Here is a 27747-nt window from a genome sequence, read left to right on the forward strand (position 1 = left end):
ACAGTAGCTTGGACACACTAGAGGGAGGGAAAGATGAAGAGCGAGCAGCAGAGGACTGGACTGACAAAACCAGACCATTCAGTATTTTATTTTTTTACTTTTACTACTGGAATTCGGCCGTGATATTATTTATACCCTTTTTTTATTTTTTATATAATTCAAATAAATCGATTCGGTGAAATTTTTTTTCCTTTCCGAACTCTTCTTCTTGAAGAAAGAACGAATAGAGAACATCGTGAATCGCTCATCGGGAAATCACGAGTTCTTATGCTGCCTCCTGATTGGTCAGAAGGCATCGATTTATTAACCACACGTTTATATTGTAACGTTGTTTGTTGTAATATTCGAATCGCTTTGATGCTGATCGTTTTTATAGTAACCTGGTCCAAACGTTCTCGCGAATATTTTCTATTGGCTTTATTTATTAAATTATTTCATTCAATCTGCTTATTTGTTTATCGATATATTTTCTTTTATTAGATAAACTTGTAAAGGCTTGTAGAAGAAACATGAAGAGTCCAGCGTCGTTCGTCGTACAAAATGTTTCTTTGGTTGGGAGAGAAAAATAAAAGCGGCTAATGAAGGAAATACAATGACGGTTTATAGCTGCTCTAACGTAAGTGATATTAAAGGCAACTATAAATGGATAAAAAATAAATAACTGGCAACGTAACATGGGGGAGCAATAAAAATGTTGGAACTTTGCTGATTAGTTTTTCTGTACGACTTGGAATTTGGTATTCCTTAATTAAAGCACATTCATTCATACCGCAGGGCCAAAAGTATTGGGACACAAGCCGTTCCCAGACTCATTATAACTCATTATAACAGGCAATAGGGAGTAAATGTGGAATAGGAAGTTTAATCCCATCGCACGTCAGGTCAGGTGTCCGGAAACCTTTTGCCATGTTGTTTATTTGTTTGTTCTTTTGTTGTTTGCAATTTATGGCCAAAAGTATTGGGACACCTGCCCTTTCCCTTCACCCTCATGTGCTTTTTTTTTTTTTTTTTTTTTTAAACTTTAAGGACAAACTTGGTGCCACTTGGATCTGTAGGTTGTGAGTTAAAGATACCACTCCTGGGCCCCTGAGGACGGCCCTTAACCGCATAGCTGCTAAGTTGTATGAATGAGATAAAAAGTCGTTCTGGATAAAGGACGTCTTCTAAATGGCGTAAAATGTACATGTAAATATGGTCTACATCGGTTAGAAGTGTGTGGAAGACCTCGACTGATAGCTCATTGGTTAAGATGTTGGACTTCTGGAAGGTTGTGAGTTTAAATCCCTCCACCACCACCACCAAACTGCCACCGCTGGGTCTTTAAGCAACTGCTCAGTTGTATGAATCTGTATGAGTTTCTGCCAATTTCCATGATTGTACTAATGCTAAAGAGCTCTGATCCCACCCTATGGAACACCTGACTTTACTAACACCCTTGTAGCTGTTTGAATCACACAACAAATCTCCTCATAACCCAGTGGAACATCCTCTCGGAAAAGGGGAGTTTATTATAACAGTAAATGTCGACTGCATTTGGAATTTGAAGTTCATAAAAGTAGCACACGGCCTGGTCAGGTGTCCACAAACTTTTGGCCACTCACTGTTGCATTGTTCTATTTGAGTTGTTTTTTTCCCAGTGACGCCTTTCACTTGAGTCATAACAAAACATTCGAAAGCACAAATGTCAACAATGTCTAGAGGTTCACCAGACCACCACACAGACACGACTGGTTTTAAATCGCTAAGACGAGGAAGACGAGCCCAAGAGCGAGGGCACTGATACTTTAAGCAAAAAAAAGCACACAATTATAAAGAGAAAGAGCTTTTTTTTTTTTTTTTATCCCTACAGCAGAACAGTGTCCTGGTGGAGAAATGATGAAGGAGGTTAACTGAACGGGTTTTGAAGCTCTTTCAGGTTCTGGTTGTTTAGATGGACGATGTGAGCATGTGAGAAGCTCCTCCCAGGCACTGAGGTTCGCAGGCAAGAGGTGGAAAGGATCAGAGTTATTGGCTGGCGAAGAAGGCCTTGGCTTTCCCACAGGTCGGGTTCATGCACAGAGGACATCGCAGGGTGAGCTGCCGAGAGCAGGACTCGTTCGACTTCAGGTGCGTATGAACCAAATCCGCTAAAGCCTGAGATGGAGAGAGAGAGAGAGAGAGAGAGAGAGAGAGAGAGAGAGAGAGAGAGAGAGAGAGAGAGAGAGAGAGGGCTGAAAGATGTAAAAGATCTGTTGCTATAAAGCTCCACAAAATCTAGTGGATCATCTTCCCGGAAGAGGGGATTTTATTATAACAGCAAACGGACAGATATTTAGCGCAAACGTTGATGTAGCGAGATGTGAGGTGTTCGTAAAAAAAAACAAAAAAAACCCACCCGGGAACACGTGAATAAATTCCCGTCTCTAGTACGGCGTCAGTGTAGATCAGCGTCAGCATTCGAAGGATATAAAGCAGCACGGAGCTCCGATAGCAGAAAGTCAACAGAATTTGGGTTACAGTTGCATCAGAGCCCCAAAAAAAAACAGGCAAGACGCCATTTTTTATTACATAAAAAAATAAGAGAAAAGTATCATAATGTTGCCTAGTGTTTTTTTTGTCTGTGAAAATTGCTTACTTTTTTTGATATTATAAAAACTTATATTTATTAGATTTTTTTTATATATGTAAAATGTATGTAAAAAAAAAGATTTAATTATAATTACAGTCAAATAAAAAATTATACAATATAGACTATTATAATCATGTTATTATTTAAGTATTATATCAAAATCAAATGCAAATTTTGTCTCATATATTAATTGTGTAAATTAAACACTGTAAAAGAGAAAATAATATTTTTTTTTTATTTATTTAACATTAATTTCTTTATTTATATTATCTACAGTATGAGAGATTCTGGAATCCACTTTGATCACGATTAGTAAAAGAGAAACAGTTCCTTGATCAGTCACTAGAGGGCTCCAGAGAGATACTATATTGCCAAAAGTATTGGGACTCCTGACTTTTCCAGTTATATGCGGTTCTTCTTCAAACTGTTCTCACAAAGGCACACAATTGTATCAGACGTCTTTGGATGCGGTGGCATTAAATCATCCCTTCACTCTAACTAAGAGACCCAAACCTGTTCCTGCACAAAGCCAGCTTTATGAAGACCTGCTTTTCATGTGTTGTGGAAAATCTCCTGCTATAGAGCCCTGACCCTATCGAACATGATGAATGTGAACGCTGACTGCACCCCAGGCCTCCTCACCACATCTCACCTACATCAGTACCTGACTTTACTAACACCCTTGTGGCTGATTGAGCACACATCTCCAAAAACTTTAGAGGAACATCTTTTCCAGAAAAGTAGAGTTTATTATAACAGCACAATTATTCATTTATAAAGACTGTTAAACATCTTACCTTAAAAAACATCGGGTTTCCGTTGAGAGACTCTGATCTTCTGATGTTCTCGACCCCACACTAAACACACACACGGCCAGAACAATCAGCTCATATTTCACAGAAGTCTGAAGATGTTTATAAAAAAAATAAAAAAACAGCAGGCTGTTATTAGATATGGCCTGGTTTATCAGACACACACACACACACACACACACACACACACACACACACACACACACACACACACACTCACAAAGATAAAACAAAGCATGTTGCTCAGGGCTGTCTACAGGAGTGTGGTGAACAGAGATAGACAGATCAATGGGCAGAGTGTGTGTGAGAGAACCACCCTGATAGATTTGTGGTTTATGGGAGTGTGTGTGTGTGTGTGTGTGTGTGTGTGTGTGTGTGTGTGTGTGTGTGTGTGTGTGTGTGTGTGTGTGTGTGTGTGTGTATCCTATGGCTCCAGTCTAACCAATGCCAGTCTATCCTCAGCCAGTGAGGAGCCCCAACACACACACACACACACACACACAAACACACACACACACACACACACACACACACACACACAAACACACACACACACACACACACACACAATGTATCACTTTCCTTCCCTTCTACTTCCAGCATTTTTCTATCTTGTTCTCATCTGTCCAAACCGGACAGATTGGGATCAGGTGGAGACCAACCGTCACACTTGACCAATGGTTATCTAGAACACACCCACACACCTCTTCTGCGAGGATCTGGGAGTACTCGATGTCCAGCTCGTATAGCGTCTCGATGTGGTCGCTGGTGAAGGCGATGGGAACCAACAGCAGGTTCTTCTTTCCTCTTTTACACAAACCTTTTATCACATCGTCCGTCTGCGGACCGAGCCATGGCATTGGGCCTACCTAAAAAACACACACACACACACACACACACACACACACACACACACACACACACACACACACACACACAGGGGGTTGGAGCTCTACAGCAGGAGATCTTCATTGAGCTGATTTCATGCACAGGGGCATTTATCTGTAGGGTGTGAGTTCAAATCCCAGCCACACCATGCTGAGCACGGCCCTAAACCCTACAGCTGCTCAGTTGTATGAAGGAGATAAATCTAAGTTACATGTAATATAAATGTGAGTTTTGGGAAAGAACCACGTATTGGTTGGAAAAAATGAAAGAAGAGAAGAGAGAAATTCTCATCTTTGACGACCTCATTGTACAGATTTAGAACTAAATACAGAAACATACCTTTGACTGCCAGACGAGACGATATGGGTTACAGAAATCTAACTTCTCCATCACCCTCTGCACTGTAGCTCCCACCTCCTGAGGGTACGGGTCTCCTCTGTTCACCACCTACACACACACACACACACAATGGCCAAAATAAACAGACATAGCAAGCATGTGAGTAAAGATTCAGAAGTAGAATCATTTCTATATAATCATTCGCTTGTATGTCCGGAGTCTCAGAATTGCAAAAATGGTCAATAACACACTTATATAATGACTCACGTGTCAAATTCTTTTTATTTTATTTTTTTTCCAGCTACTTATTTAAGTGAATTTTTACACAGAGACACACACACACACACACACACACACACTTACAGATATTGGGAGCGAGTGGGCGGAGAACAGAATGACCACATCGTCTCTCTTCTCAGGAGGAAACTTCTCCAGCTCCTTACGCACATGCTGAGCAAAACACTACACAGAGAGAGAGAGAGAGAGAGAGAGAGAGAGAGAGAGAGAGAGAGAGAGAGAGAGAGAGAGTCATTATACTGAAGTCTATGTATTCTTCATGCTTATATTTTGTACATAAACCATGAGGCTCTGAAATACTGAAATGATAAGATTTTGGGTAAAGCATTTAGGTTTTTTTGTTCCAATCCACCATTGATCCAATAATCACCAAGTGTTCCAATCCAACACTCAACAAGTGTTCCGATCCAACACTCAACAAGTGTTCCGATCCAATAATCACCAAGTGTTCCGATCCAATAATCACCAAGTGTTCCAATCCAACACTCAACAAGTGTTCCAATCCAACACTCAACAAGTGTTCTGATCCAATAATCACCAAGTGTCCTGATCCAATAATCACCAAGTGTTCCAATCCAACACTCAACAAGTGTTCCAATCCACCGATCACCAAGTGTTCCAATCCAACTATCACCAAGTGTTCCAATCCACCGTTTACCAAGTGTTCCAATCCACCGTTTACCAAGTGTTCCAATCCACCGTTTACCAAGTGTTCCAATCCACTGTTTACCAAGTGTTCCGATCCAATAATCACCAAGTGTTCCAATCCACCGATCACCAAGTGTTCCGATCCAACACTCAACAGGTGTTCCGATCCAACGATCACCAAGTGTGTGAAGTGGATCACCAAGTGTTCCAATCCACCGATCACCAAGTGTTCCAATCCAACACTCAACAAGTGTTCCAATCCAACACTCAACAAGTGTTCCAATCCACCGATCACCAAGTGTTCCAATCCAACACTCAACAAGTGTTCCAATCCAACACTCAACAAGTGTTCCAATCCACCGATCACCAAGTGTTCCAATCCAACACTCAACAAGTGTTCCAATCCAACACTCAACAAGTGTTCCAATCCAACGATCACCAAGTGTGTGAAGTGGATCACCAAGTGTTCCAATCCACCGATCACCAAGTGTTCCGATCCAACACTCAACAAGTGTTCCGATCCAACACTCAACAGGTGTTCCGATCCAACACTCAACAGGTGTTCCGATCCAACGATCACCAAGTGTGTGAAGTGGATCACCAAGTGTTCCTATTCACCAATCACAGTTTTCTGATCCACCAATCAGTGATCAACATTGCTCCCATGCTCCCTTCCAGGAGGCTGAAACAGTGAAGCGTCTCACCTCGATGAGCAGTGGGTGTGTCGGCCACCTGTCAATCACACTCCAGCGCATTTTAGAGCTCAGTCCAGTGCTGTTGTAGTATCTGTAGATAGCATTCAAACTGCTGCCTGCACACACACACACACACACACACACACACACACACACACACACACGGTTACATAATCATTGTTTACGGAGACAGAGTGCGTGTGTGTGTGTGTGTGTGTGTGTGTGTGTGTGTGTGTGAGAGTACCAGTGGTGGAGCAGCTGTACTGTGGATACTGAGTGAAGGCCACGGCTCTCTCCACTCCGTCTGCCTCCATCTCCTCGATGGCCTCCTCTGTCAGCGGGCGCACGTACCGGAACCCGATATAAAACTTGTGTGGAGCTGCGAGTCAGAGACGAGCAATAACAAATAATCATTACAATTTAAACACTGATTTACAATAACTTTTTAATACATAAACAAATATAATATTTTGTGAAAGATTTGGTCAAATTAAATAATTATAAATAAATGTATTTAGTGTTTTGATCGCATTAAACGATATCTTTACACAAACTCTTTTAATAATAATAATAATAATAATAATAATAATAATCTGGAGCTGATAATATAAAAAATAATTTCTTTATTTTAATTTGCACACATCTTAAATATGCAGACTTTCAGTCAGAGTGTTTCTAGAAGATTCCAGACTTCATTAACAGTTAGGTGATATTTTCGGGGTAACACCCTTGTTTTACTCCCTATGGTTTTATCTGTGTGTGTGTGTGTGTGTGTGTGTGTGTGTGTGTGTGTGTGTGTGTGTGTGTGTGTGTATGTGTGTGTGTGCGCCACTCCCTGTGTCTTATCTCCCAGTCCCTCACACACACACACACACACACACACACCAAAACTCTGTAAAAGCAGATTCACTATCATGGATCTCCTACACAACGTGTCTTAAAGTATTGGCACACCTGTCTTTCCCACCCTCTGTGCACCAGACCCATGAAGATGTGCTTTACATTGGGATGAAGTAGAAGATCTCCTGCTATAGATCTATTAACTCTATTGAACATGATGAATGTGAACGCTGACTGCACCCCAGGCATCAGGACCTGTCTTTACTAACACCCTTGTGGCTGATTGAGCACAAATCTCCACAAGATCTAGTGGAACATCTTCTCAGAAGTGTGAAGGTTCTTATAACAGCAAATGGAGAATATATGTGGAATGGGATGTTAAAAAAAAAAGCGTATACCAAACGTATGGTCAGGTGTATACAATATTTTGCCTATATCGTGCACATCAGGACTGGTTGTAGTAAACGTGTGCACCCTCACCGGTTTCAGGGCTCATCTTGTCCAGGAGTTTGACCATCCCCTCTCCCTGCATGGTGGTCCAGGCTTTGATGGGAGATCCTCCTCCGATTTTACTGTACTGCTCCTGGATCTTGGGGGTGCGGCGTTTGGCGATGAACGGCCCGAGTTTACTGTACAAACAAATTTTACACTGTGAAGCACCTCCGTATTCCACACACACATTTATTATTTTATATATATATATAAAGATCAGCCGTACTTCTGGACAGGAAGCTGCATCAGATCTTTGTCAAGGAAAAGTCGTAACAGGAAGTCATGAACGTCTTCCAGCTTCTCCGGACCCCCCATGTTCAACATCAGGATGCCGGTCTTAGGTTTACTGCAACACACACACACACACACACACACACACACACACACACACACACACACACGGTTTATGTACAATGTACAAAGTCAATCAGAAATTAAAAGGTGATAAAAAATATATATATATATAAAGTGATAGAAAGGTGAACAGTATTTCTGCCAAACTGCAACAGTAATGATAATAATAATATTTAAAAGACTTATAATAACTTTTATATTTGTTTTTATTTTATATATTTATATATTTTATACATTTAAAATGCTGCTCAGTGTGCATTACATTGTGATCTAGAAAATAAATAAATAAAAACCAGTAAAAAAAAAATAAATAAAATAAAATAAATAAATTACACAAAATAAAAAAATAAAAACACTGAGAGGAAGATAATAATAAAATTTACAAGAAATTTATATATTTAATACAATATAAATACAAAATGTGTGAAAATACAAATGAATTTATAATAATAATAATAATAATAATAATAATGATATTTAAAATAATTTCAATTCAAAGTAAACAATAAACTCGTTTATTATTATAACAAATGATAAAAAAAATCTAAAATATATAATATAGGAATTAATTTTTTTTTTTTTATAGTAGACTTTATAGTAGACTTGCGCTGCCTGCATTGAGACGACACGCCAGTAGGGGTCGCTGAAGTCACTTTTAAAATGTGTATTATGTGTACACACACACACACACACACACACACACACACACACACACACACACACACCGGACACACATAACAAAGAGGTCACATAAGGACTGTCATTTGAACCTGTCTGTATCTCATAATAAGCCTTGACATTGTTCTTGTCTTGTTTTGTGTGTGTGTGTGTGTGTATACACTTGTACCTCTTTTCCTGTGTTTTTGGACTCGACTGTGTGGCCAAAGCAGCAGCAGCTCTCGCAGTAGACTGACTTCTGAGAGACGCACCGACACACAAACCAAAACGACTGCTGCTTCTTGAGACTTTCACACACACACACACACACACACACACACACACACACACACACACACACACACACACACAATTACCTATACAATCCCTTTAAGCATGCTGTGTAGGTTTGTCCTCCTCTTAGCTTTTCACAGTAACTCTGTGTTTTGTGTGTGTGTGTGTGTGTGTGTGTGTGTGTGTGTGTGTGTGTGTGTGTGTGTGTGTGTGTGTGTGCGTTGTGTAACAAGCTTACAAAAGCCGAATCTTGGGTTTCTAATCTTTACTAACAGGCGAGTTTCTCTTTTTGCAACAGGAAATGCAATAAAACAAGAAAGAAATATATACAAATCATAAAGATAAAAGGAAATTAGACAAAAATACAGCTTGTAATCTGTAATAAGTGCAATAAGTGGACGGACCATTTTGCTGTAAATGTGCTTATAATATAATATAAACAGTACAATATTATATACTGTAATATAATATAATGTAATATAATTAATAGATTAGAATAAGAATTGTTTTTATAAAATAATCTGAGAATATAAGTAATATAAGAAATATAATATAATATAATATAATGTGATGTAATATGATGTAATTACTGTAATAAACAATAGCAAATATATTTAAAATTCAATATTAATATTATACATTGATTTTTTATATACATACATAATATGCTATAAGTGTCCTGGATGAATAATATAAATACATTTTAATATAAAAATATTTATTTTAATCTAATCATTTTATTACATCAGCTAAAGAGGCAGAATGATAAGGATGAGGTTCCAACGACATTAAAAAAACCATAATATTGTTTTTTGTAGTAATAGTGTTGTTATAGTACTAGTTTGAATGACTAGTTTTATTATTGCTAGTATTAGTGTTATTTTGTATTTTGTACAATTGTATTATTATTATTTTTATTACTATTATCATCTTCATAATTATTATTATTATTATTATTATTATTATTAGCATCTACAGAGATTTAAAAAAGGTTATAAAATATGCATTTATATTGGTGCCAATAAGTTTGTCCTTTACAAAAGGAAGTAGGAGAAGGAGGAAAAGAATTATTATTATTATTATTATTATTATTATTATTATTATTATACTATTGTTGTTTATATTTTATTAATGCGATTATTAATATTACTATTTATTATTATTATTATTATAATTATTATTATTATCATCATTCTTACTAGCAGTAATAATAATAATAATAATAATAATAATAATAATAATAATAATAATAATAATAATAATAATAATTGATATTAGGAGCATTGATATTATTATTATTATTAATTTATTTATTTATCTTAAAGTAAAAGCTTTTGCGATAAACATTTTAACTTGAATGACTTAATGAGGTAAATAAACAGAAGTTATTGCACTGTATTAGAGTTTATTTCTATAAATTCAGGTGTTTATGTAACTTTACAGCATTAATGTGATGTTTAAGGTGAAAAAGCGGAAAACTTACAGAAAACAAAGCGAGTCATTCGCCCGAAAAGCGCCATGTTTAAGCCCGGAGTCCGCGCTCAGCTCCTCTCCTACTGCCCCCGGGAATATCACTGAGAATAAAGCCGGAAAAACTCCTGTAAATCAGCGGAAAAACCCCTCCTCAGTCCGGGTCTGTCCTGCCTCTACTTCTGCCTCCTCCACTCATCACCGCAGCGCCTCTACACCCAGCCGGAGGAACCCCCACAGCTACTTCCGCTTTTCTTCCGGGTTATTACATTTCAAAATAAAACCCACCTCACTGTATTTCCGGTAACAGAACCAGAATAAAGTTAAAAGTTTCGTCTATGTTTTAAAATCACAACATATTTTGTCCACTGGTGTCCCACAAGGCTCGGTACTTGGCCACCTCATTTTCTCCCTCTATACCCACTCCATTTGGTAAAGTCATATCCTCACATTGGTTTTCTTATTACTTCTATGCAGATGACACTCAACTCATCTTTTTCTATCCCTCCATCAGATACCACAGCTTCCACTAGGATCTCGGCATGCTTGACAGACATGTCTTCATGGATGAGTGATCATCAACTGAAACTCAACCCCAGCAAAACAGAACTGCTGGTCATCCCAGGTGATTCATCTCCAGGTCAAGATCTCAGAATAACTCTTCATGATTCTCTGCTCTCCCCTTCAGCCTGCTATGGCTCGTTCCTGTCGATTTCTTCTCTACAACATCTGAAGGATTCGACCATTTCTGTCCACACAGGCTGCCCAGGTGCTTGTTCAGTCTCTTGTCATTTCAAGACTTGACTACTGCAACTCTCTGCTGACAGGTCCTCCCCTGAACGCGATTCGTCCACTGCAAATGATCCAAAATGCAGCTGCACAACTTGTGTTCAATCTGCCCAAGTTCTCCCACACCACCCCACTGCTGCGCTCCCTTCACTGGCTTCCAGTAGCTACACGTATCAGATTCAAAACACTGATGTTTGCCTACAAGGCCAAAAATGGACCAGCACCATCTTACATTTGAGACCTCATCACACCTCATGTCTGAGATCCTCCAGCACTGCTCGACTGGTACCACCTTCTCTCAGAATGAGAGGTAAGTATACTTCAAGGCTCTTTTCTGTTCTGGCACCGAGGTGGTGGAATGAACTTCCCCTTGATGTCCGTACAGCAGAGTCCCTGACTATCTTCAAGCGACGATCTTCCTGAAACACTTAAATTAGCACTTTCCAAGTTTGCTTTGTAGAATTCAAGAGTTATATTTATATTAAGTTTGTTATCTTGTGTACCAGTGTAGATTTATTTATTGAATGAGACTCAAAGCCCTTTTGTACGTCGCTCTGGATAAGGGCGTCTGCTAAATGCCGCAATGTAAACGTAGTAGTGTGGAGGTGCAGCTGTGGCTCCAGTGAAAGGAGACGTGTTGAATCGTGTTCATTGGGTTTCTTGCTTTAGAAACATTCGTTCTCTCAGTATGAGATTCCTGTGTGTGATGCAGCGCTTTGTTCTACTGCGTTTCTCTCTAATATTAATGGTTTCTATAGATGTGGTGTCATAATTGATGGAATTGAGAGGTGGATTGATTCAGGTAGAACATCACTGAAGGTCTGGGTGTGAAATACACGACCGTGTGTGCAACATTGGTGTTTGCTGAAACTTTTATTCACGTTTGAACTTGTTTATCTTACATATAAACACAAGAAGGGGGAAAAACAAGCAAGGTGGAAATTGATCACAAAATAGTTTATGTCCCGGTGTAATATTTATCATGTACACTAGGAGGCGCCAGAGTGTCATCCACGTGGTCTCGCTACTTCCTGCTTCCGGTCACGTGGACGCGTGGTAGTCAAGATGGCGGCGGCCAAGAGGAAACGTGGAGGAGCAGGAGAGGGTCCGAAAAAGAAAGTTAAGTTTGTGGAAAATGGAGAAAAGGAGAAAAACGACACGACGGAACAGAAGACGAGTGAAGAGATCACGATTCCTCGTCCGGTCTCTCAGGTGAGAGTTTAAATCTGTACATCTACAACTGATGTGTGTGTTCAATCAGCACAAAAAAAACACACAACTGTAAAGCAGTGGTTGAGTTATAATAGCAGATCTACTCAAACAGCTGTCTGAAGTATTATGACGGATTATTACACCATAATACTTTTAAAAAAATCCATAAAATACAACACATTTATTATCTCCAAAAGTATTGGAACACCTGAGTTTGCTACAGAAACATGCAGACACACTGGTGTATATTACATTTCCCTTTTACTTGAGATTGGATCATTAGACCTGTTTCAGCATGTGTCTCTGTGCACAAATCCAGCTCCATGAAGATCTACATGGGTTTGAAGATCTCGATGATGTCCTGCTTTAAAGCTCCAAACCCAATTGAAATGAATTGTAATGTGTCTTCACATCAGTGTCTGACTTTTACTCCACTGTTCCTAAATGAGAACTTCAAATCTCCAAAATCTGATGGAACATCTGAGTTTATTGTCACTTAATGTTTGGAGGAAAAAAAAAAAAAAGCATTCACATCACACAGTGTCTTTAAAATAAAACGTTAACCTGATGAATGATTGTATCAAGATTTAATACAGATATAATATTTATAATGTAGTTTTCTGACATGTTGTAGGTTTGGGTCGTGTCAAACATTAGCATCGATTGAAAATATTACCATGTAGATGTAAAAACATCTACATGAAAATTATCATCATTCTTTTTGTTTTGTTTTCCTCCTCAGGGCAAATGGAAAAACAAGGAACGGGTTTTAATTTTCTCGTCCCGAGGCATCAACTTCAGAACGCGGCACCTGATGCAGGATCTCAGGACCATGATGCCTCACGCCAAAGCAGGTGACCACGAATAGCATCGGTAGTTAATTAGATAATTAATAATAGGCTACGTTTTATGAAATGCCTTTTTTTTTTTCTTTTTTTTTTTCATGCAGGTGTCACAAAGTTCTTCTGTTTTCTAATTAAAATATATGCATGCTGGCCTTAATGCTTAATTTTTAGCATTTATTATACATATAAAATTCAGTTTAAAATGGAAAAAAAAAAAAAAAAAGAAATGGAAAAAATATCAACAATATATAATAGTGTATATATTAGTAATTAAATAGCCGATTAAACTTATTACATTGAATGTATTTTGCATTCAAGTAATAAATTCCCCAAGCATTAAGAATTAAATAATAATAATGATAAGGAATTAACCTCTTGCTTGTGTGTGTGTGTGTGTGTGTGTGTGTGTGTGTGTGTGTGTGTTCTGCTGAGGTTTCTTTACTTTTATTTGCACAATAACTCTAGAATCCATATAAACTTTCTCTCTCTGTTTTGTTTTCTCTTCAGACACTAAAATGGACAGGAAAGATAAGCTGTTTGTGGTGAACGAGGTACGAATCGCTGCTCTTTTTTCCGCTACGTTTCTCTACACGAGGAGTTTTTGCGAACGCTGGAATGTTTTCTGTTTGTGTGCTGCAGGTTTGTGAAATCAAAAACTGCAACAAGTGCATGTTCTTCGAAGCGAAGAAGAAGAAGGATCTGTACATGTGGTGAGTGTCGAGTGATTTCTGGAGCTGTGATTGCAGTGGTTTTATAAACCCCTCAGCACGAATATACACACCGATCAGCATAACATTATAACCACCTGACCTTCTTCAGCGGTTTGAGCTACAGGAGCTTGTCTGTTGGTTTAGAACCACACGGACCAGCCTTCGCTCCTCACGTGCATTAATGAGCCTCGACCGCCCACGACTCTGTCGTCGGTTCACCACTGTTCCTTCCTTGGAGCACTTTTGATAGATTCTGACCACTGCAGACCAGGAACATCCCACAAGAGCTGCAGTTTTGGAGATGCTCTGACCCAGACGTCTAGACGTCACAAATTGTCAAACTCATTCAAATCCTTACACCCATTTTTCCTGCTTCTAACATCAACTTTTAAGGACAAAGTTTTATTACTGCCCAATAAATAAATCCACACACTAACAGCTACCATGATGATCATCAGTGTTCTTCACTTCACCACGCAGAATGTTATAATGTTATGCTGATCCAGTGTTTATATAAAGCGTGTACCAGTCTGAACATTTGATTCTGATTGGCTGGACGGTAGTTTGAGGTTATTGTAATCACTGTTTGATCTAAAAGTACATGCCGCCTTATAAACAAATGTAACCGTGGTAACAGTAGTGATTCTAGCTTGCAGCAGGTTGGTTCTTTTGGAGCTCAGGCTGCTGATTTGTCCAAATAAATGACCAGATTTTATTTTTCATGTAAGTCATGAACATGTTCTTCCTCTGAAATTTCTTTTACAGGATCTCGAACGTTCCTCACGGACCTTCAGCGAAGTTCCTGGTTCAAAACCGTGAGTTTACACGGCATAAATATATACCACTTCTTAATATATTTATATTTTTATAATTTTTATTGTGGTCATTTAATAGCTTTTATTTCAAATTTTTTTTAAATCTTTTTTCTTCTTCAGTGCACACACTCGCTGAGCTGAAAATGACCGGGAATTGCCTGAAGGGCTCCAGACCGCTTCTCTCATTCGATCCCGTAAGAATGAACTGATCGTTTTATCTGCTCCGGATGTTCGTGTCCTGCTCGTGAATTTTCTGTTCAGATTCGGTTTGTTTTTTTCTTGACAGCAATTCGATAAGGAGCCTCATTACGCCCTCCTGAAGGAGCTCTTCATTCAGGTACGTCTGCACTTCCTGCACCTCCTTCTCTTTAACCCAACGCTCATAAACACCGTGATTTCACACCCGTTCTCATCTTCTACCAGACCTTCTCCACGCCGCAGTATCATCCCAGGAGCCAGCCGTTTGTAGACCACGTCTTCACTTTTACCATCGCAGACAACCGAATCTGGTTCAGAAATTTTCAGGCGAGCAGAAGATTCCTTCAAACCTTTTCTCCTTTATATGCCTGTGAACACATTGGATTTAAAGGTCATGAGTTCAAATCATGGCCACATCAAAGCTGCCACTTTTGGGCCCCTGAGCAAGGCCCCTTAACCCAATAGCTGCTCAGTTGTATGAATGAGAGAAATAGAAGTCGCTCTGAATAAGGGCCGCTGCCAAATGCTGTAAATGTAATATTTTAAATTGTAAATGTTTATTTTATGTAAATTATAATAAAAAAAGTAAATAAAACCAGCATTTAATAAATAAATAAATAAAAAACCTATTCATATGAATGGTCACAGACATCGTGATACTATATCCATTTTTGGGGGGATTTTTCCTTAGTATATAACTAAATAAATTTAATCTACATATAATCATATAATCAAAATGTGTGTGTGTTGCAGATTATCGAGGAGGACGCGTCTCTGGTGGAAATCGGACCTCGTTTCGTCCTTAATTTAATAAAAGTTTTCGGGGGTAGCTTCGGGGGGCCGACTCTTTACGAAAACCCGCATTTCCAGTCTCCCAATGCGGTAATTATATATTTTAATAGTATTTCATTATTTTATATTTCAAGTCATGACTTTTTTTTTTTGGTCAAATGAACTTATTTTGCATTATTTATTATTGTACATGTGTAGTAATTATGTAATTAATTGTTATTAATATAATTATTTATCTATCTATCTATCTATCTATCTATCTATCTATCTATCTATCTATCTATCTATCTATCTATCTATCCATCTATCCATCTACATGCAGGTGTGTGTATATTAATTATACAGAAAGTCTACATCAGTTATTAGGGTGCCATTATTTTTGTCACCGGTTCTTTTAAAAATCAAATGTATATTTCATGTATAATATCCCAAAAATTTTTTAATGAGCCAATAATAGTAAACAGAGCAAAACCGAACCCATAATAAAGTGTATCAAAAGTAATCGCACCCCCTTTAAGACATATTTACACATTATTTCCGTTCATAATTTTATTAGTGACCTTCATTTCCGAAGTCATTCCGAGTTTAATTGGAGTTAAATTTCATTCCCGTGTTTTTCTCTTCTCGGAGCAGTATCGGCGCATGGTGCGGCTCAACATGTCGGCTAAACAGAAAGAGAGACAGATGGTGAAGCAGATCCGTCTGGAAAAGAGGAACGAGACGAAGGAGGTTGGGACCAAAACAGACGTAACGGACGCCGTTTTCGACACGCCGGCGGAGGAAAAACCCGTACAGGTGGAGCACGAGGCTCCTGAACCGGCGCTCAGCAAGAAGAAGAAGAAGCTGACTGAGCTGAAGAAGAAGAAGCTCCTGAAACGCAAAGGCCTCTGATGAGACACCTGCAGCCTGTCACTGTTTTCTTTCTCGTTTATTTTTGTTTTTATTATTCAGCTCTGAAATTTCATTTTTTCTGGAAGAGATGAATGAATTACTTGTGTGTGTAAAAGTGTTATTCTGAAGATCACCACCTTTTATAGGTCTGAATACAACCTGCGCTGTTCATTGTACATGTATTTGTTGCATTTGTTACATTAAACAGGTATAAATGCCTGGACTTGTGTGATTTCGGTTTTTATTTTAAAGGGAAATATTAAATGAAAATGACTTCAGAATTAACAAAAGAACAAAAATATTTGTTGTGTAGGAATTAAAGTTGCAGTCACATCGAGTCCATATTTACTGTTCTAATAAGCTCCATTATTCTGGGAAGATGTTCCACCAGATATTGTGGAGATTCAATGAGCTACAAGGACGTTAGTAAAGTCAGGTACTGATGTAGGTGAGATGTGTTGAGGAGCGCTGAGGTCAGTGGTTTTTTTTTTTTAATAAAAGATCAATAAAATAAACAAATAAGATTAAAAAAGGTTTGTGAAAAAGTGGTGGTGCACATTTTTATAAAAATACATTAGAATTTAATTAATAATATAAAGTATTATTGCATAGAAAAAATACAAAAATAATAAATAAAAAATTGTATTGCACACGTATTTTTTCACAATGGAGAAAGCAATTAAATATTCAAGGGTTAGATTGCCAGAGGAAGAAACGTATATTGTTTTATTATTATGATTATTAGGTTTGGATTATTATTATTATTATTATTATTATTCAGTGACTAATAATAATTATAATTACTTAGTAATAAATATAAGTTAAATAATGATCACGGTTTTTACAAAAATCCATGAATTTATTTTTAAATATATAAGTATATAATAGATTTTTTTTTATTATTCCATTTGTCTACGTGCTACTGCAAGAAATGCATTTTATATGCTTAAAACATTTGAATTATTAATTCATTAATTCACTATTTTTTATTTTATTTTTCAAGTTTTTCAGTATTTTTTTTTATTGTGTCTTATATGATATTTAATCTTAAATAATATCATATAAGACAAAATTAAAAAAAAAAAAAAAAAAAAACCTACTGAAAAACTTTTGTAAATAAAAAAAGCCGAAAGCTGGAACAGACCCAGAACCCTTCTTTTCGGCGGTTTGTTTCCGCCCGGACTCATTAGCAAGCTGAAGCAGGAACTATGGCGTTCAACTTCGGCGGCGGGACCTCGAACACAGCGAGTACGTGCTTTTATTGACATTACATGAAGGGGAAATTGTGGTATTATAATTATAAAGAATTACTCACATAGACGGGAGTTTTTGGTTGAGCACAATAGTCGCAGACCGGGTTTTATAAGATAGCTGACATCATAAGCATGGCGGCAGTAATAGCTAAAGCTAAGCTAACGGCTAACTACTAATCAGCCGGGTGATGCTCAGCTTCCCGTGTGTGTGTGTGTGTGTGTGTGTGTGTGTGTGTGTGTGTGTGTGTGTGTGTGTGTGTGTGTGTGTGTGTGTGTGTGTGTGTGTGTGTGTGTGTGTGTGTGTGTGTGTGTGTGTGTGTGTGTGTGAGAGAATGAGACGGAAGAGAAGAAAATGGAGTGAAGTAAATTGAAAGCTGTGCCATGAGCTAAACAGCTGCTAACATCTGGCCAGGACATTAGGTTTCAAGGATAGAACGTAAGGACTGGTAGTAAGAGAATAAAGAAGGAACGAAAATAATAGAAAACCTAAGAAAGAAAGGAAATACAGTGTGTAACAAGATGAAAGGAAGAGAAGTCCTATAAGAAAGAAAGAAGGGAAATGAGTGTGTGTGCGAAAGAAAGGAAAAATTTAAGAACGAAATGAAAGAAGGGAAAGCCATTGTGTATATATAAAAGGAAGGGAAGATTAACGGAAGAAAACGAAGAAGGGAAGACCAAAGGAGGAAAAGAAAGAAGGAAAGACCATAGGAAGAAAGGAAAGAAGGAAAGACCAAAGGAGGAAGGAAAGAAGGGAAGATCAAAGGAATAAAATTAAGAAGGGAAGATCAAAGGAAGGAAGGAAGTAGAAAGAAGGGAAGATTAAAGGGAGAAAAGAAAGAAGGGAAGACTAAAGGAAGAAAGAAAAGATGGGGAACGCAGTGTGTGTAAGAAAGGAAGAAAGAAGGAGGCTGTTACAGATAGTAAAAGAATGGAGGAGGAATGTAAGGATGTGAAAAAGGTTGTGAGCAAAATAAAGCCAAAAGAAGGAAAGACGGTGTGTGAAAACAGCGAGTTGATAAAAAAGAGAAGGATTTTTCTAATAAGGAGAAAAGTCTTACATATTTTACCCTGAAACACACACCATAGTCTTGCATGTACGTGTGTGTGCGCGTTTGTATGCATGCGTGGGTGTGCGTGTATATGTGTGTGTGTATGTGTGAATGCGTGTGTCATAATAAATCACATGTCTGAAGAAACGTCCTCTTCATCCTCCTCACGTCTTGTCTCTGATGTCTTGTTTGTCGTCGATAAAGGCTCGTCTGGGTTTTCATTGGGTTCATTCGGTGCCAAAACGACAGCGTCCACAGCTTTTGGGTTTGGTACCGGTACCACCACTACCGCCTCATCGGGATTTGGTAGTAAGTTCATCTGTCTGTGCACACGGTTCCGATCAGCCGCTGCATGGAGACGCTCGTCTTCCGCTCATTCTCATAAAGCTGCTGTTTTCCCCAAAACCATGCTGCCTTTTGTCTCTATTTCTTTTCCTTTTGATGTTTAGAGTGTAAGGAATTTTGAAGTCCTCAATACAACAATCAGAAGTTTAATAATCATAAACGTTGTTGTTCTGGTTTCAGGTCTCTCAGCCCCGTCTTTTGGGGCTGCTACGACCACCACGGCGCCCGCTGGGTTTGGATTCGGCTCCACTACCACAGGTTCGTTTGTTTCCTCTGTCCTGCGCTATAATGTAGATACAAAGATCACAGATGATCCATCGGGAGAAAAATCTGAAAATATAATCCGGATCAGATTACCAATTCTGTGTCTTATGCAGTAGCACAGTTTGAACACTAGGGGTCACTTTAGAGATAATCTCTGTTTTTTGGTGCACCTTGTTGAATACGTGCGAGGGGATGCTGAGGGATAATTTAGGAGGAATGAAGGTAAAGCAATAATGAATGTGAAAGAAAAGAAAGTAAGACCTCGGGATGGAAGGAGAGAAGGAGGAGAGGGATGTAAAGATAAGAATGGAAGACAGGTCAGAAGAATAGGTAGGTTGGAAGGATGGAAAGACGATAAGTATAAGAAGGAAGGGAAGTCAGGAAATCAAAAAAAGGTATGAAGGTAAGAGTGAGGAATGACGAAAAACAAATGTGTAGAATGAAAGATGGAAGAACAGAAGGGAAGACAAGAATGAAGAAAAGAAGGGTGAACACTCGTCTGTCTCATCTGAAGGCGTCAAACAGCTTCAAGTTTCAGATTTACCTCTGACTGTTACAAAGCACTAAAACTGGAGACTCCTTCCAGAATTGTTGCACAAACATCTTACAGAAAACTTCACCTTTTCAGGTAATTGTTTTTTTGTTGTTGGTTTATTTAATCATCAAATATTATTTGTTAAACGATTTAAATATTTAAATTAATTAATGAATGCGTAATCAGTGTGATAGTGTTCATCTGCACTGTGATCAAAGAAAGTGACGTGTGCAGTTATAATTTGTCACACACACACACACACACACACACACACACACACACACATTCTAGCAGCTCTATTAACACTGGCACTGCTTTTAATTTTCTCTCTTTATTCCTCTGTTTCTCCTCATGTCTTTCCATGCACTCAGGATTCGGGGGTTTGGGGGCCGTGAGCACCACCACCGCTGGGGGGTTTAGTTTTGGGGGGTTCGGGTTAAACACTAACCCAGCAGCAGTTAGCTTTAACATGGGGGGCTTCGGGGCTCCGCCCACCACCGCTACCGTATTTAATTTTGGCAATAACCTCGGCGGTGCAGGTAGACGCCCCCTTTTCTTTTTTTTCTTTTTTTTTCTTTTTTAAACCAGACTCATACACATGTTGTGGCCAAAAGTATTGGGACACCTGGCTTTGCAGCCTGGCGTGGCGTCTCTCCAAACTGTTAACACAATGTTGGAGGTACGATAATGCCCCTGTGCACAAAGCCAGCGCAACGAAGATCTGCTTTTCATGGGTTGGAAGATCTCCTGTTATAGATCGCCTGCACCCCAGGCCTCCTCACCTCGTTACCTGACTTTACTAAAACCCTCGAGGCTCAATGAACCTCCACAAAATCTAGTAAAACATCTTCCCAGAAGAGTGGGAACTCAGAATGGAGCACGTAGCAATCTCATGGTCAGGTGTCCACAAACTTTTGGCCATGAAGTGAATACTGATTTTCCTTCACACTTTCAACATCATTATACATCATCATCATCATCATCATCATCTTTATCATCATCAGTGTGTTTGCTTGCAGTTTTGTAAATGTTCAGTAATGTTCTAGATTTGATGATGATAAAACTTTGAATATAATCGATAAAGATTTATTTTTCTTAAAAAAAAAAAAAAAATTGGGGATAAAAATGCCACCAGTCCAAATCATCCTCCTTTTTATATCTTTAGTTTTTTTGTTTTTAAATAGATTTAGAAACTGATCCCTTTGAATTAGTGCTTCTTTTGTATTGATAAGGAATAAGGGAGGGGCGATCTGACCAAAAGCATCATATCACGATACTAAATACTCAATATGATTCACAGTGTATAAAGTTTGTTAGAAAAAAAATTGTTAGTTGAAATAAAGATTTTTTTCTTTCTTATTTTTTTATTATAAATGAGGATTTTGGTGTTACAAACTTTTTTTTTATCAAAAACCATTATGAATATAATTTACTGTATTAAATAAATGTAAAGGGTCTAAAATTAATTTAATAGAAAACAGCAAAAAATTAAAAAGCGTAAAGAGAAAACAAATAATTTCAGTAAATATTATTTATTATATCTCTTATATTTGAATATTGTTTAATATTAACATATTTTGAAATAAAAAAATGCAGTGAATTTATAACTAATAAATAATTAAACCAACCCCGTATTTGTATCGCGATGTTGATTATACCGTCACATCGTCCAGTTCTAATAAAGGTCATGTGCACTTGGTAGTATTCGAGCGTTCCGCTTTGTAGACCCTCATCAGTGTTTCGTTCATCGTCTTTTTTCGTCTCACCACGGCTCTCATCTCCATCGTGACCTTTCTGACCCTTCGCTCGCTTCCACTGATTGTCTTGTTTCGTTCAGGTGCGTTCGGAGGCTTCGGAAACACTGCCACTTCTTCTGCAGGCTCCACTTTCAACTTCTCGAACCCCGCCAACACCGGTAGGATCACGACCCCTTATTGGTCCTGTAATCCGGTTTGTTTTTGTAATTCACTGTAACCGAGCCACCACTAGATGGCACTGTTTGTGTTTTAACGTGATGTCTTCTCGCTGCCAGGTGGTGGATTGTTTGGAAACACCCAGAATAAAGGCTTCGGGTTTTCCTCTGGACTGGGAACAGGGACAGGTACCGGGACGGGGTTCGGATCTGGTTTGGGAGGCGGAGGCCTCGGTTTCGGGGGCTTCAATCTTCAGTCCACGCAGCCGCAACAAGGTTAGAATTCACCATCATCACCATCCATCATCAGTTAATTCACTGATCATTAATATTACCTAATTTTAAGGGTGTAACGATACACAGAATCCACAGTTCAGGGAAAGAAACGCGAAACAAAATTTCAAACATCAGTTACAACAATTTTAAATAAAATTCCTGCTTGGTTAAATAATTTATAAAATAATATTTTCTAAAATATTAAAAGTATTTTAAAAACGCTTTTTAAAAATAAAATGGAATAAATCAATTTAATGCAATACGCTTTTTGATTTGATTTTTTAAAATTGATTAATCGATTAAATTGGCAAAATTAAATTGATCATATACATGAAAAAATTTAATTGAATAGTTGACATTTGTAAGACCCCATTTGGGTAATAGAGGTAGGTGTGTGTGTGTGTGTGTGTGTGTGTGTGTGTGTGTGTGTGTGTGTGTGTGTGTGTGTGTGTGTGTGTGTGTGTGTGTGTTACATTTAAATATTAGATTTTCAGATGGCATTGTTGTGTATGTTAAAAAAATTAATAAACAAATGTCAGTGTTTAATTTTTTTTTTAAACATACACAAATAAACAAAGTGCGAGATGGAGACTAAACAAACTTGTGGTCCGCCATTTAATACATTCACCAGGAAAATATTTTGATTGTTTGTGCTTTTTTTTTTTTTTTAGGAGGTCTTTTCGGTCAGCAGACCCAAGCCCAGGCGCAGTCCAATCAGCTGATCAACACGGCCAGCGCTCTGTCCGCACCCACACTGCTGAACGACGAGCGCGACGCCATCCTGGCCAAATGGAACCAGCTGCAGGCCTTCTGGGGAACAGGCAAGGGCTACTTCAACAACAATATCCCTCCGGTCGACTTCACCCAGGAGAACCCTTTCTGCCGGTTTAAGGTGGGATAAAGATCATATCCTGTGCAGTAGATATTTAGGCACCAGGTTGAACATTTATAACATTTATAACATTTATAGCATTTTGCCTTGCTGGGATTTGAACTCATAACCTGTTAAACAGGAGTCACTTCCCAGATATCGTTTATCGCTTGGGGAACGCATGTCATACAAATGCACAGCTGATCATTTAAGATTTTTCTTCTTGTCTCTTTTCTTTTATCTTTTTTATCCGTCTCTCTCTTTTTTTATTCTCTCACTAATATGGGCGATTGTAGCTTTTTTTTATTTATTTATTTTTATTCATCACTATGTGCGGAAATAAAATATTCTCTTGAAAATAAATTGCACTTTGACGCAAACATTTGAGAGCTCATTTGCATATCAAGACCTCATTGGCTGCTTTGAACTTTTTATGATGTAATAACACCCATGTTCAACACATGTTTTACAGGCAGTAGGTTACAGCTGCATCCCCAGTAGTAAAGATGAGGACGGTCTGGTGGCTCTGGCTCTTAATAAAAAAGAGGTGGACGTCCGCAGTCAGCAGCAGCAGCTGGTCGAGTCTCTGCACAAGTTTCTGGGTGGAAACCCGACGCTCACCGTGAACGTAGAAGGAGTGAAAGCGCTGCCCGATGACCAGTTAGTGTCCTCCTCACTTCGCTTTCAGCTCTTTACCTTTTCACACCAAAGAACTGAAACATACCTCATTAATATGCATTATATTATTTATTTATACCACAAGGTGATTCAGCACATTATGTTAAAAGCATGCTAGTTCGAAAACCTTTCTGTTTCTATAGCAACTGCTCGTTACCTGGGCGATGGAAGGAGTCTCCAGTGTTTGCGGTTTGTAACAGCGGCGTTGCCCGACATCAACAAATCATTCTTGACATTAAACGTAGCTAGAAAAGGATAACAGTCTGCTTTAAGACAGAATATTCTAATTGTTTGAATGTTGCGGCGGTATAAAAGGAATAAAACATTTGCATCACTTGGGAACAGTCACTCAGGGTTCATTCCACCACCATGTGATCCATCCCGATCATGGATGGTACCGATACCGATAGCTTGATTGGATCGTTTAATCGACAGGGTTTTTTAAAAATGGATACTGGATTCAAATATACACAAAACTCTCCATGTAAAATTGTACTGAACTTTATTATAAAAATAAAAACAGTATCGAATCATGAAAATGTGCGAAATGAAAAAAAAAAATGAACGTATTCATGATATTGATAAATATTGTGGAAACTAAGACATGCATTCAAACTGAAACAAAAAGAACACTCCAAATACTCCAAATCCAAAACTCGCCTCTAGAGGCCGCTCTCGTACTGAATAACGCAACCCGGAAAAAATATCAGTTTGGTAACATTTTGGTGAAGAACCACGTACAGGTGGAAAAGTCGGGTACTTTTGGTCACGCTATGTATAACATTTAAATAAACGATCTGCGTGCAGGACGGAGGTTATCGTCTACGTAGTGGAGCGCTCTCCTAACGGCACGTCAAAGCGAGTTCCAGCCTCCACGCTGTACAGCTACATGGAGCAGTTGAACATCAAGAGCCAGTTGCAGCAGCTCGGCGTGGTGATGAGCATCACCCGGACAGCTCTTTCTCCTGCACAGCTCAAACAGCTGCTGCAGAATCCTCCTGCAGGTACCATGACCATGATGAGTTTCACCATGTACATGTCCATCAATAAATACAATATGGTTATAAATATAATTTAATTCATTTTAATGTTGTTGTTTTTTTTTTTACTTTTGGAATAATTGATAGACAATTAAAATAAAACTAATTATTATAATTATAATTTTTTTTTATTTGAAGCCTCATGTTCTAGGATATCAGGAAATTATTATTATTTTTATTTATTTATTTTATTGTTATCTGCATTTTTCCTCCCCTTTCCTCCAGGAGTCGATCCGATCATATGGGAGCAGGCCAAAGTGGACAACCCCGACCCTGATAAGTACGATTCCCATCCGAATGAGTTTTTCAGCTATTAGAAATATTATTCAATCAGTATTTTAACGTGTTTATAAAAGGTATATTTTTTTAATATATAATATTTTTATTATTATTATTATTTTGGACTTCTGTATATATATTTTTTTTCTTTTTTTCTATTCTCGGCCATTTTATCATGAGTTATACGGTATGAGAGTCCGATTTTTTTTTTCCCCACAAATGTGCAAATATTTATATTAAAGGCATTTGGCAGATGGTTTTATTTAGAGAGACTTACAATGATCTCATTTATACATATGAGCAGGTGAGTGTTGAAGGTCCTGTGGTGCTGTTGATTTGCACTCGCAAGCTAACGACTAATATTAATATCTATAATAATATTAATACTAAATATATAATATAATATTAGTGAAGTTAGCTCAGTGTGTGTTTCCTGGTTTAACCACCTTCACGTTGTAAATAAATATTGTGAAATAGATTTCTATAAAATAGTTGATTATATAAAATATTTATATTGAAACATATGTATCTGTGTGTGAATGTTTATAATTCTGAAATTCCTTTTTATTTTTTAGTTATTAAATATATTTATACATAAACAGGATCAGATCAAAATGATTTTCCTCTTCCTGGTATCTGATCTGTTTTTGCTTCGTGTCTGGTTTTTGTTTGCGTCCCTCCTGTAACTTGTCTTCAGGCTGATCCCGGTGCCCATGGTTGGTTTCAAGGAGTTGCTGCACAGGCTGAAGATACAAGAACAGATGACTAAACAGCACCAGACCAGAGTAGATGTGAGTCACATTTTCCAGCATTCTCACATCACTTACATTTGTTTTTCCCCTGTACATATTTGGCCAAAAGTATTGGGACACCAGGCTCCAGCCACATGTGAGTTTTTCCCTTTAATGTTGTGTTTAAAAAGAAGCACATGCATATCTTATGGTCAGGTGTCCACAAACATTTGGCCATATATTGTATGATTGTTGATTTCTTTAAGGTTCACTTGAGGTTTAATGTATTTTAGTTTGATCCCTAATGAGGGAGAACCTTGAGAGGAACCAGACTCTTGAAGGACCTCTAGAACTGTTGTGTCATGTGTGTACAGATAATCGCCACAGACATCAGTGAGCTTCAGAAGAACCAGTCCACCACCGTGGCGAAGATCGCTCAGTACAAGAGGAAGCTGATGGACCTGTCGCACCGAGTCCTTCAGGTAGATGCCTGACCTTCACCGCTGACCCCATGGTGCAGATCGTCTGATGCGGTATATGAGAAGGAATGAAAAGCATGTCATGGAGATGTTTGTTTGCGTGTAGGTCCTGATAAGGCAGGAGATTCAGAGAAAGAGCGGCTACGCTATCCAGGTGGATGAAGAACATCTGAGGGTGCAGCTGGACACCATACAGTCTGAGCTGAATGCTCCCACGCAGTTTAAGGTGAGTCTGAGCGTTTCAGTGAGAACATGCTCTCCTGATGGTGTTGTGTTTGGTGGAGTTCCAGCCTGAAACCTGCTCTGTGGTTTGGTCGCTGCAGGGACGCCTGAACGAGCTGATGTCGCAGATCCGGATGCAGAATCACTACGGCGCAGTGCGAGCTGAAGAACGATACGTCGTCGACGGCGACCTGCTCCGAGAGATCAAACAGGTAGGAGACACACACACACACACACACACACACACACACACACGGTTCATAGAAATAAGGAAAAGAGGAAAAAGGTGTAGTGTTTAATTATATTCAGGAAATCATTTTGTTATAGAAGGAGAGAGAGAGGGGGGGAGAGAGAGAGAGAGAGAGGGGGGGGGGGGGCAACGAGTAAAAGAGGAAGAAAGAGAAAAAAGAAAAGAAAAAAGGGGTAAATGGGAGCAGTGAGTAATAGAAAGAGAAGCAGTGTGTAAAAGAGTCTGCGTGAGTGTGTGTGCGCGTGAGACTGTGTGCGCGCGTGAGACTGTGTGTGCGCGTGAGACTGTGTGTGCGCGTGAGAGTGTGTGTGCGCGTGAGAGTGTGTGTGCGCGTGAGAGTGTGTGTGCGCGTGAGAGTGTGTGTGCGCGTGAGAGTGTGTGTGCGCGTGAGAGTGAGTGCGCGTGTGCGTGTGCGCGCAGGTTAACCCTTTGAGTTTTTCATCCACAGCACCTGAAGCAGCAGCAGGATGGTTTGAGTCACCTGATCAGCGTGATCAAGGACGACATGGAGGACATCAAGATCATTGAGCAGGGACTCCATGATAGTGTACATGTGAGGGCCGGAAAACTCAGCTGACCTTGACATCCACACGCAAACACACACGCGCACACACACACACACACACACACCACACACTTACTTCTTGGCACATATATATACATGCATAAACACACACCTCATCAACCAGCATCCTGACATGTGACCAGTTTGTTGTGTATAGCAACACACACACACACACACACACACACACACACACACAATAAACATCTCTGTGAAATAGAGTTTTCCTACATTGCATGGATTCTTCAGCTTTGCTGTAGGAATGTTTTACATTCAATGGGGATGAAATAGAAAAACGATCAGCAGCCTTGTCTCAGTTTTACTTTGTTGTTGGTGTGTGTGTGTGTGTGTGTGT

At 38.7% G+C, this 27747-nt stretch overlaps 3 protein-coding genes across 6 annotated transcripts; 2 read left to right on the forward strand and 1 right to left on the reverse strand.

Moving 5' to 3' along the window:
* Positions 1–404: 404 nt before the first annotated feature.
* Positions 405–10648, reverse strand: fech (ferrochelatase). Of its 2 annotated transcripts, XR_014537119.1 has the most exons (12): positions 10408–10648; positions 8821–8938; positions 7846–7965; positions 7608–7756; positions 6532–6666; positions 6297–6403; positions 5011–5109; positions 4648–4755; positions 4125–4289; positions 3406–3465; positions 1778–2133; positions 405–1694 (listed from the first exon to the last, which is right to left on the reverse strand). XR_014537119.1 is itself a non-coding variant. In XM_083563740.1 (11 exons), the coding sequence occupies exons 1-11, from the start codon at positions 10442–10444 to the stop codon at positions 2005–2007; spliced, it is 1227 nt and encodes a 408-aa protein (XP_083419866.1). In that variant the 5' UTR covers positions 10445–10648; the 3' UTR covers positions 405–2004. The 2 variants fall into 2 exon arrangements, 1 of the variants encoding a protein (XP_083419866.1); XM_083563740.1 differs by having other exon boundaries at positions 405–2133.
* Positions 10649–12199: 1551 nt separating this feature from the next.
* bxdc2 (brix domain containing 2) lies at positions 12200–16869 on the forward strand. The gene is made up of 10 exons (XM_083564296.1): positions 12200–12395; positions 13138–13249; positions 13748–13791; positions 13880–13950; positions 14716–14765; positions 14886–14959; positions 15052–15102; positions 15189–15290; positions 15717–15845; positions 16389–16869. The coding sequence occupies exons 1-10, from the start codon at positions 12249–12251 to the stop codon at positions 16644–16646; spliced, it is 1038 nt and encodes a 345-aa protein (XP_083420422.1). The 5' UTR covers positions 12200–12248; the 3' UTR covers positions 16647–16869.
* A 905-nt stretch (positions 16870–17774) lies between these two features.
* Positions 17775–27697, forward strand: nup54 (nucleoporin 54). Of its 3 annotated transcripts, XM_083563729.1 has the most exons (15): positions 17775–17894; positions 19153–19257; positions 19474–19551; positions 20464–20631; positions 21930–22007; positions 22125–22280; positions 22952–23172; positions 23624–23811; positions 24637–24833; positions 25095–25149; positions 25846–25939; positions 26254–26361; positions 26465–26584; positions 26682–26792; positions 27279–27697. In XM_083563729.1, exons 1-15 carry the CDS (start codon positions 17855–17857, stop codon positions 27405–27407), a joined length of 1848 nt encoding a protein of 615 aa, XP_083419855.1. In that variant the 5' UTR covers positions 17775–17854; the 3' UTR covers positions 27408–27697. The 3 variants fall into 3 exon arrangements, with proteins under 3 accessions (XP_083419855.1, XP_083419853.1, XP_083419854.1); XM_083563727.1 differs by lacking the exon at positions 20464–20631; XM_083563728.1 differs by lacking the exons at positions 19153–19257; positions 20464–20631 and having other exon boundaries at positions 17805–17894.
* The last annotated feature ends 50 nt before the right edge of the window (positions 27698–27747 follow it).

Source organism: Silurus aristotelis (genome assembly GCF_946808225.1).
Source record: "Silurus aristotelis genome assembly, chromosome: 16".
In the NCBI taxonomy this organism is placed as follows: Eukaryota; Metazoa; Chordata; class Actinopteri; order Siluriformes; family Siluridae; genus Silurus; species Silurus aristotelis.

Bases quoted from the DNA above. Each gene is read 5' to 3' on its own strand.
- fech (XM_083563740.1), bottom strand. From the start codon at position 10,444: ATGGCGCTTTTCGGGCGAATGACTCGCTTTGTTTTCT. The intron at 4,756-5,010 runs GTAAGTGTGTGT...GTGTGTGTGTAG, and splicing joins CCCACTCGCTCCCAATATCT to GTGGTGAACAGAGGAGACCC. The intron at 4,290-4,647 runs GTATGTTTCTGT...TGTGTTTTTTAG, and splicing joins GTCTCGTCTGGCAGTCAAAG to GTAGGCCCAATGCCATGGCT.
- bxdc2 (XM_083564296.1), top strand. From the start codon at position 12,249: ATGGCGGCGGCCAAGAGGAAACGTGGAGGAGCAGGAGAGGGTCCGAAA. The intron at 14,766-14,885 runs GTGAGTTTACAC...TTTCTTCTTCAG, and splicing joins GAAGTTCCTGGTTCAAAACC to TGCACACACTCGCTGAGCTG. The intron at 15,846-16,388 runs GTAATTATATAT...TTCTCGGAGCAG, and splicing joins ATTTCCAGTCTCCCAATGCG to TATCGGCGCATGGTGCGGCT.
- nup54 (XM_083563729.1), top strand. From the start codon at position 17,855: ATGGCGTTCAACTTCGGCGGCGGGACCTCGAACACAGCGA. The intron at 25,940-26,253 runs GTGAGTCACATT...ATGTGTGTACAG, and splicing joins AGCACCAGACCAGAGTAGAT to ATAATCGCCACAGACATCAG. The intron at 26,793-27,278 runs GTAGGAGACACA...TTTCATCCACAG, and splicing joins TGCTCCGAGAGATCAAACAG to CACCTGAAGCAGCAGCAGGA.